General features: G+C 37.5%; 1 protein-coding gene across 9 annotated transcripts in view; it reads left to right on the forward strand.

The window, feature by feature from the left end:
- The window catches only part of LOC115435609 (poly(rC)-binding protein 3-like), a 34477-nt gene extending 24970 nt beyond the window's left edge, over window positions 1-9507 (forward strand). For 3 of the 9 annotated variants that reach the window (XM_030158148.1, XM_030158182.1, XM_030158140.1), the window contains 5 exons: window positions 1266-1307; window positions 3424-3502; window positions 4001-4059; window positions 4900-5069; window positions 6656-9507. In XM_030158148.1, the coding sequence (XP_030014008.1) occupies window positions 1266-1307; window positions 3424-3502; window positions 4001-4059; window positions 4900-5069; window positions 6656-6710 (405 nt within the window). In that variant the 3' untranslated portion in view covers window positions 6711-9507. Of the gene's footprint in view, window positions 1-1265; window positions 1308-3423; window positions 3503-4000; window positions 4060-4899; window positions 5070-6655 lie in introns of those variants that run through there. The other 6 variants (XM_030158157.1, XM_030158192.1, XM_030158166.1 and 3 more) reach the window with 5 other exon arrangements.
- Window positions 9508-10539: the final 1032 nt, after the last annotated feature.

Below are 10539 nucleotides of genomic sequence, written 5' to 3' on the forward strand. Positions count from 1 at the left end.
GGCAGAATTAGTTGAATATGAAAATAAACAACAGTCAAATAAACAGTAGATGAAGGAAAGGGATTAATGTCCCCCGTCCTTAGACCCTCCTTCTCGGCAAGAAAAACTCCAACAACCCAGTGGGAAAAGAGAAGCGTCATCAAATGTACAATTAAACCTGACATCCCTTTATAGACTATGTTATTGATGACACCACAGATGATATAGCTGTTACATGTGTCACTTTTAATAGTCTTCACTGTGATGTTTTACTTTTCTAAAGCAAGTAGAAGCAGTTTGGTGTCGTTCGTTTATATGGTTTTAGGATACAATATAAAATAATCAATAAAATAATAAAATGCAATATTACCAGCAACATTAATGCATGCATGTCAGAAAATAAAAATAAGAGACAAAAATATACATAGTTATAGCATGTGCAAAGGTTCTGGACACTTAACTGTTCGAAAAACCTCAGATTCTGAGTTATGAAAATATAGTACTGCAAATATCATAACATTTCCCAATCTTCTATTATCTTTTATTGGTAGCCATTTCCTTTTTTTCTCCCAATACAGTTCTTCTCCAATGAACTATGGCAGTCGAAAAAAGTAGATTTTCACCAGATATCATGCTTATTGAGTTTTCATCCTAACCTACTGCACCAAACATAGAAATATGGTATTATCAAGTACCAGTGAAAAAATATGTGAATATTTTGGGATAAAGTGATATGTATATTTTATACTGACAATATGTATTTTATATTTTTTCACCAAACACAGCTAAAACCTCTATATTTTCCCTTAGTGGACACCCAGATGACATGTTTTTGTTCATCTTTTCTGGGTTAGTTCAGCTCCACTTGCTGCCTTGGCTGACAAAATACGATTTAGCTCAGTTCTGACCTCTGTGGCCTCTATAAACACACCTTCCAACAGGTCAAGTTACGTGACTCCTTTCAGGGCGACTCCTCTGATTTTTCTCCACGCCCCCCCCCCCCCCCCCCCATCCACTCACCTCCCCACTGTCTCATTTGTCCCTTATTGATTTAGTTCAACTGGATCTGATTGATGAATTGTATGAAGGAGTGCATGACTTTCTTGTGACCTGAGCTCCAGTGCAATAGTCGACTTCAAATCCCAGTTATTTCAGTGTAATCTTATAGTAAAACCTATGTATACATGTATATGTACAGTATGTTTTTCATTTATATAATGACTGTTTGTGGACTTAAGCTGATGATGTAACGTGATGACAATAAGCTCCTTCTCTCATGTTTGCAGGCTTATACCATTCAAGGACAGTACGCCATCCCACATCCAGATGTGAGTGCTAACCACAAGGCAGTCCACACTGCACTCTCCAGTATTCTGTCTCACTACATCCACAGGCTCTTACTGTCTTTCAACCCTTATTAATATTAACTGTTAATATTAATACAGCTTTTTTCTGATATGTAATTCCTATATCTTCTAACTTTTCTGACTCCCTACCCTGTGTTTAAATCTCATGGGGCTTGGCCTGAGGCACATTTAGATACAAACATTAGCATATTTAAAACTGTTTTCATGGGTCGTCTGATGATTCAGTTATGTTTTTATAGCAGCTAAAGTGTAGCTGCGACTATGTTAAAAGTCTCAGATGGAGTTTCAGGGGCCATTAGGGGCATTGTATTATGTTAATATATACAACATAAATACTCTCACACAAACAACAGAGAAATTATACATTTACATCAAGTAGCAACTTTGAGCTAAGCAGAAGTGCAAAATCCTGCAGTTCCCTGAATGTCCACTAGAGGGTGACTCCAAAATATGAGTCGATCCTATAAACACTACATCAAAACACTTAATTTTGCTGAGAAAAAAAGCTGTTTTGGTCTGTTTGACCTGCACTGGTGTATACTTATCGGTACTTTGCCTGATGTTAGCATTAATTCTGTATTACATGGTGTGTCAGTCATCCACTTAAAAATCGAACTAACAGTAGCACGAGTTAGTAAGTTATTTCAGAGTGGGTACCATTTTTTTTCTTAAAACTCTTCCAAGCTAAATTTTTAATCTTTTTTTTTGTAACACTGAATCTACAATGTTACTAAAAATGTAGGTTAAAACAAACGCTTGTAACAAAATTAGAAAACCCACTTTTGGTCTCCACATGGCCTTCAGAAAACCCAGATGATTCATCTTCCACCTGAATATGGGAATTATGGAATATTCCAAATAATTTAGAAGTGAGAATGTGTTAAAGTAACAGGATTGAGAAAAAGTTTAACTAAGATATTACAGATTTCTAATGAAAAGTTAGATTTGTTTTTTTCTTTTTCTGTTTTTTTTTAAATTAATGTTTTAAAGTATTTACCTTGATTTTGCAATTTGTTCAATGTGGAGGACATTCTGCTTGATAATAAAATGTATTTTATTGTTGATTTTTATCCACATATGTAAATACATGGCACCCATTTGGTGAAATGTCTCTAGCCTATTTATACATAAGGTAAACTTGACACTACCACTATCAAACACAAATGCACATGTTTTTGTGTTAGCTTGGTCTTCCTGTTCTTCTTATAGTTAGTTGTTGCTTTAAAAAGCAACTTAGCAATGACTAAAATCCACACCTAAGGGTCAAAAAAGTAACAAACCTATGGATGACACTGACAGTCATAACTTGCTTTTGCAGATACTAGCCTAATGTGCATTTAACATCTCATTTTCTGTTTGGTACCTTATTGGGTTTTATATGTGTATCAATTACATTTCATCACTTTCTTAAAATACTTGCCTAAGAAGTCATTTTTTTTAGTTTTCAGGAAATGCAAAAAAATTAAATAAAATTAAATTAAAAAAAATTTCAAAAAAAATGAAATTGGGAATTTGATGATTTAGGCAAAGAAGTCATGTTTTGTCCAAAAAAAATGACAAGTATTGCAATTATTTTAGGAAGGTGATGATACATAGGTAGTGGGAATGTGAATAATGCTCTTAATGGCCCCTCATAAACCACTGTGTTATTAAGCTGTGATGCAATTACATGACAGACACTATGTTCAATGTAAAAAAATCATCTTTCATGGTTTTCATGACTCAGGAAGAGAACTGAGACTCCATTTGTCTGCAGAGAAGGTAGGAAATGCCTTCAAAAAAAACCATCCAAATCTAAATCTTGGATCTAATTGGAAGTGGACACCACTTGACACGTCCCAAACAACTCCAATCACAGGCCAAGTCCTCTATGAGCTTCTTCTCTTCTTCTTCTCTCTTGATTTTTGTACGTCACCTGTCTGTGTTGTTACTGTTCCTGGATCCTCTCTCTACTCTTGTAGCGATCGGACAGACCTGTGTGTGTCTGTGTGTGTGAGCGCGAGGTTTGGAGTGAGAGTCGGAGTGTGTTTTTAACGATGACCTCATAGCTCTGCTGTCCTCCTCCTCCCCCCCTCAGCAGTTGAGCAAGCTCCACCAGTTGGCTATGCAGCAAACCCCCTTTACCCCCCTCGGACAGACCACCCCTGCCTTCCCCGGTACGTACCCACCTACACGACGACCCTCTTTACCAAAGCTCCTTCTCTCGTTTTTACCTGTAGAGACAAACACATTCTCTTCCTCCTTTTTTTTCTCTTTCTCTTCCTTTCTCTGTCCTTTCTCTTTTTCTTCTTCTTGTCGTTCTCCTCCTTCTGGTCTCTGTGGTGCACTGCAATTGACATGGCCTGCTGGTGGTCTGCTCTTGTTGATGTTGAGGTTTCTTTTGTTCGTTGGTTTTCCCTTAGCATCCTTTTGTTAAACGATGCAGTCACCTTAAGGTTTCCCTGTAATGAGAATTAAAGAATTTCAAGTGACAGGTGCAGGTAGTACAAGGCTTTCTACTGATTAACAGTGATAGGAAGAGGAATAAGGAAGTCCTCTGTTTTCTATCGGCCGACAAGCCTACAGTTTTGTCAATGATGTACTGTTCCTCAGTGTGCCAAACTATTTTATGTCCTCTTCCTTCCCTCCTCTGTTTGTCTACTTCCTGTGTTCAGCAGCAGGTCTGGATGCCAGTAACCAGGCCAGTACTCATGAACTCACCATTCCCAATGATGTGAGTACATTTGTCTCGATGTCATTCCGCCATTTTGCCACAATAAAAATGATACAAAGCTGCTAACAACAGTGATTCAGTGACAAATTCATCATTGACACAGACAGAAACCTTCCATTTTTGGATTACAAATATTCATGCACTGTGGACACTTTGGCAGAAATACCGCCTGTTGTTTCTCTTGTTATAACAAGCACCATTATTCTGCTGATTTATATTTTTGTGGCCACTTGGAACTAATTTGTCACTGCCAGCAAGGTGAAACCAAAAACATTTTCAGAGGTTACACCATGAGACAACAAAAAATCAGCTGGGTTGGTAGACAAAAGTATTACCTTGGGAAATGCAGTATGTTGTTTTTTGGTTAAATGTCAAGAAATACAGTGATCAAAAGCAACAACTTAAGACAGGATTAGAACTATAAATCTAATTTGCATGTCATTAGCATTTGCTTAAAAGGGAATGTCTACCATTTTCTGCATTTAACAAGGTAAACTTTATCAGTTTAAACATGTAAACCTAACCCTAAAATGGGTCATTGATGACCTGGTGGATGTTAAAGTCACATTCAATTACAGCTTTAAGTAGACGTTTCCAGTGATACAAATGACAGCAATTCAGCAGCAGCCATTGAACATTCTTTTCCACAGTAGAAATGTGGCACAGCCTGATGGAAAAGGCTTGTCAGACCAAGTTAGAATTATTCAAGTTAACACTGAAAGGCTTTTGATGCCTGGGGTCAAAGATACCCAGTCAACCAAGCAACACGCCAACATGTTGGTATCTGTTTTTCTTCCAAGCTCTGGCAATCCTAAATCCACGCTCCCATTTTCTTCCCAGCTAATAGGCTGCATAATCGGACGCCAGGGAACCAAAATCAACGAGATCCGTCAGATGTCTGGGGCGCAGATCAAAATTGCTAATGCCATGGAAGGGTCATCGGAGCGCCAGATCACCATCACAGGGACACCCGCCAACATCAGCCTGGCCCAGTACCTCATCAATGCAAGGTAAAGGCCCATTGTGTGTTAATGAAGCTGAATTCATTCGTTTTTGAGGTCTTCTTGAAGCTCAAACTTGGAATCCTTTTAGCCTCTAAGCCTAGTTGCCCCCAGTGCTAACAATTCCATCTGTGTTGCTGTGTTGTGCAAAGCTTGTAGCAATATACACATTTTATACATCCACATAGCCAGAAGAACATCCAACTGTCAGACAACAGAACACAACCAAACAAGAGGCTCTTAAATTACCAAATATCTAAAACAAGCTAACAGTCCAAGACCAGCGTATGCCTTGAATAATTTCATAAAACGAAAGACCAGTGAGACAGACTTTGTAGTGCTAAGCTAACATTAACAAATCCAACAGTACAAGTAATATTTCTCTACCGCTAAAACTCACTTAATGAAAGAAACATATAGCTGATGAGGCATAAATTGGTTTTATTCTCACATTATTATCAAAAACCATCCAACATGCCTACTGAAATTATCTCATATGAATTGCATTCTTGAAATTAGAGCTTATGTGTTCGTAGAAAGTCTTCCTATTTCAGAACTTTGTCACTGAGGAGCATGGGCTGTTATTGCATTGACTCATTGATTATGTTGTCTAAGGAATTCATAGTCATGGACCAGATTTAAGTGGTTTTGGTAAACCTGTGGGACACAAGAATTTTAGATGGAACCTCTTTAGGGATGGTAGTGTCAACGGCTTTGTTGATTAAATGGTACCTTTGGCAGAGTCCTGATTCACATCACAGAGCAGTTCAAGGCAATCCGCTTGGCTACCACTTTTATTGAGTAACCCGAACCCTGATATTTTCAATGTACACGCAAAAATATATATCTTTGTAGAAGTAACTTGAATATTACCTGAGTGTTGCAAGAACTTTCTGAGAAGTTGCAACCTTATCTGGAAGGTGGTCGTATTAATCAGTTAGGTTCTTTAATGACTTGAAGTATGGCCTTTGGTGATGAAGATTTCCCCCTCTCGATAATCAAAAGGTTTATTTCTAAAGTGTGAATACCATCCATTATCTAAATTTTTACTGACCAGAACACATCATTAAGTGACAAGGAATATTCCTGATAATGCTACTTTTCGCTAATGGTATCAACTCAACATGCCATGACTCGACATGGCTTTAATTGTTTTTCCATTGCATGAGAGTGGGGGCCATCAGATGCCATTTCCACTATCACCTTTAGAAGGTCCCAAAGGAGCCAATGTGATATTAAATGGGATATGAGATCAATCTAGAGCCATTGCAGCATCAATACTTGTGCGTTATCACGTCACGATGCAGGACACTGAGCAAACTAGCAGGAAATCTCCAAAAACATTGATCAAGTAGGTTCTATCGAAGTCTAAACAGCTACATTCTTGCTTGGTAAATCTTCTTCATTGGTTATTCTTGCCTCACTCATAGCTGATGCATATTACGTTTGTTTTGCTTTTGCGCTGTTCTGTGTTTTCCATAATAGTGGCTTTTGAAGCTGACTTTACCACCTCAGCTGTGGAAATGCAGTGCTATAAACACTCCCAAAAAACACCATGCATTGTGATTTCTTCCTCTTTTATTGCCTCCTTTCAGGTTCAGAGACGTGGCGGCCATGTGGAATGACCCATCTTCCATGACCACATCCTGAGCTCCCTGTCTGGCTTCTCCGTTTGGCCCTTTCCAGTAACCGACTACCGCAGACAACCCTGATGAAGCCCTTCGGACTCTGGCTCTGGCTCTCTGAAAACTCTGACCAACCAGCCGCCCTGGTCAAAAAGCCATGAATACATCAGGGAGGGCTGGGCGCTCATTTGTTTCTGAGAACCATCTGAAATTAAAAAGTAATCTAAAAAATAACTTCTCTGTTGATTAGGTTTTTAGAGAACTGTTGAAGCATGTTGAATGTTTATTAGCAACAACTTGTGTTTTTCTTTCTTTCTTTCTTTCTTTCTTAATTTCTTTCTTTCTTTCTTTCTTCTACTGCCTCTTTCTATTGCTTTCTCTTTCTCTCTGTCAGTGCTGCGTCATAGAACATCATTTAAAAAAGAAATAGTAAAAGACTGAATCTTTGTAGAACGTAGTTATTTGCTTATTACAGCTGCTCAGTGATGCTATCGGCAGAGTGTGTGGTGGGATGTAGCCAAAATTATCAAATTTTGATAATATATTTTAAAAAGCGATATCAAAAAAAAAATTGGACTGTTCTACTTTTGTCCTAATTTGCATCTGTGTCTACCCATAACTCTTTGCTGCATCACATGGCCCTATTAAGCCAATGGTATCACTCCTAGAGCCTCCCTTCTCATGTTAATTTCCTATATTTACATTATTGCTTATATTGCATGTGTTCAGTGTTGTATCGTTGTGTATTTGAGTAAACCTGTTCAGTGTATCTGTGTTCCTACAAATGTTATAATTATATCTTTGTGCTCCTGTTCTTTTCCACAAACTTTTTCAATCTTTTTGGCCATTCACGTCTAGTCCTATTCCCTGCCCAAGCAACAATTTTTCCGACATAGCCTCCCTCTATCAACACCAATTATTAGTATATAGATGCATGAATGGGAATTAGTGAAAAATCAGTGGATAAAACACTGCATCCATGACTTAAAATTTAATGATTGTTTACTAACTTTATTATTATACTGTATTTGTTTTGTACAAGGACTATTGTGACTTAGCACATTAGTCGACTACGCGGCGCTCATGCAATAGACTATTCAACACATTACTCTGGACTGCCTCTGATGTGGGAGGAATAAGTTGGACTTAAAAGCCATGAGTTGCGTCCAAACCTTTAGGCTTCCTTACCTTATCCGACGAGTTGTTTTTTTTTTTAGACCCGGTCGGACATTTCTAAGAGAATCCAAATAGGAAATGAGGCCTAAACGTTTGGACGAAGCCGAAATGGTATTTTTTGGGCCAAGGAATGTTCAGGGGTTCATTGGGGGGAACCCACAGGGCCTGGGCGGACGTGACCACTCAGTCTCTTTTTCACGATTGTTCATCTTGTCATATTCTTTTTTTTCTTGATTTGACGCTTTCGGTTTGAATGTCTTTTTATTGTCATGACTATGTATTTTTATTTGAAAAGGACCGGTTGGATGACAATTCCTGCTCGACTGGTTTTGCTCCATAGTAACACCAGTATGTATTTATTTATGGAGATGCACATATGACGTTTGTTCGTTGGTCATAAGCTAAATAAGTTTAGCTGTGTTGCATTTACTTTGAGAGGGAGGTGTGGATGATATTGGACTCAGTATTTCAACAATCCCTTATACTCATGAGGATGCGCTAAATATATTGGACGGCTTGGTTTCATTTCTGAGCTTCAGCTGAGCTCAGTTCAGTGTTGACGCATACTAACAGCTGTTGAATGTTATTGTCAAACCATTATCTACTGTCCAACACAGAAACTTTCTGTCTCAACTTCCTCCTCATTCAGTCATTTTATTTATTTTTTTTTTAGCAGCCTACGCTGAGCTAAATGTCGGGTCTTAAGCGCTTTGATGACACAAATGTGATTCTGTAAATGGACCAAATGCTGTATCGACATACTGAACAATGCATCGTCAATGATTATTCTGCAATAATTTTTACAGTTTTGATGTGAAATTGAAGTAGTAGTACTAGCATCGGGAATTATGGCTTTGTGTTTCTTTTCATTTGAGTCTTAGCTTAATGGAATGTTTGTCAAATGAACAAGATAAGTTGTGTTTTTGGCAAACTTAATTTTTGGGAACAGTTCTTTTCAGCTCTAAGATGTAAAAGTAACACCCATGAGGGCGTTCTTTCTCTGGTGTCCACATACTGTAACCGAAAAGAGCATCCTCAAGGGTATTATGGCATTTATACAACAATTAACAGTGCATGTGTACCACTGAAATGTTTGCTTCGAACTAGTACACAAAAATGTGGAAAACAGAGCTCATGGTTACTAGCGTGCATTTGACAAAATTAGATCTTGTTGAGTTGAGACGTCAGTGATGGCAGTGTGATTTTCGATAACATCAATATTCATGTGTTACTCAGTGTTTGAAAACAGTATTTCCATTTGTGTACATGCCTGAGTATATGACTTTGAAACAAACTGCAACTAATGCAATAATAGGGTGCAATGTGCAATTATCTATTGAGTTATTTCCTTATTAGCATAGAAACAGAGAGCTGTGTAGCTTGTTGGAACTTTGACATTTTATCCACTTTTCATTGTGGCAGCAACAGCAGGAAAAAAAAGAATGACTAGACATGGTTTCGTTTTCAGCTTCTGTTTGTGTGTATTGCAGTTTTGGGAAAAAAAAGTGATAGAACTTTGTAACTATTTTGAATTGATTTATTTGCTATGTGCAGATCTATATTAGTTGTGAGTAATTACATAGGTTTTAATTTCAAAGTGTTGGTAAGTATAAAAAGAAATAAAGTTTCATTTTTGCTTTCTGTGACTTGTTTTTCTCTTTCTTGACCTCTTCTGCTGTTCCTGACATTAAATGACTTGAGATTATTTCTGCATCATCCCCATGCGTGCATTACAACCTGATGAACCATTAGTTGCCAGAGGCCTACATCAGGCTAAAGTCCCTCTTGGGAAACTTTGATAGCTATTGAATACAGCTAATTACTGTACGGTAAAGTGATTATGGTAATTACATGATGAAGTTTTAATGGAAATCTAATTTATCCTTCTTTAAAAAAACTCTTTAAAGCAGGATGTTTCATTAAAACAAATATAGAGAATGTTATTAATAGTACTGGATGCACAAGCAAGAACTGGAGTCTGCTTATTGTTTATAGCAAAAGGGTGAGTTCAGGGACATTCTGTGATTTTTAAAGCACATAATCATACAACCCTCTGAAAACCACCATTTGTACAGAACTGTAACCTTAAGGGGAGGTTCAGGAAACGTACATTTATTCTGTTACAAACATAAACCTAACATGACATTTCATATTAAAATACATGTATTGTAAGTGATTTAACATTGATTTTCCGCTAGTTTTTCTTTTTAATATTGGGTTGAAACTGAACCTCAAGTACACCAGTTCAAACATGGTGCAAATGTAAAATTACAATGATTTTCATGAAATTTGGTGGTGGTGGATTTTATTCTATTCTAGCAGAATAATAAAGTGTGTGATAATATTCTTAACAGACAACTCCACTGTTATGGCTAAAATTTTACTCTATCAACACCATCAAATTATGTAATACGGATGTTAATGATGAAGTTACTGTTTTACCAGATCAGTAGGTTAATCATTCTCATTAGCTCACCAAGAACACTTATGACACCATAAATTCAAGACGGTTAAGGCCAAAATACAAACTCATAGCTTCACCATTGCAGTCTGAAAACTGTGGCTCAGGTCCTGAAATACTTTTAACCTCTTAAATGATGACACACATGGCTTTGTCCAGGGACCAAAGTAAAAAAATGGCAGAAGTCTACCTACTTTGACTTATTTTGAGTGGTTCT

Source organism: Sphaeramia orbicularis, chromosome 2, assembly GCF_902148855.1.
Source record: "Sphaeramia orbicularis chromosome 2, fSphaOr1.1, whole genome shotgun sequence".
NCBI lineage: Eukaryota > Metazoa > Chordata > Actinopteri > Kurtiformes > Apogonidae > Sphaeramia > Sphaeramia orbicularis.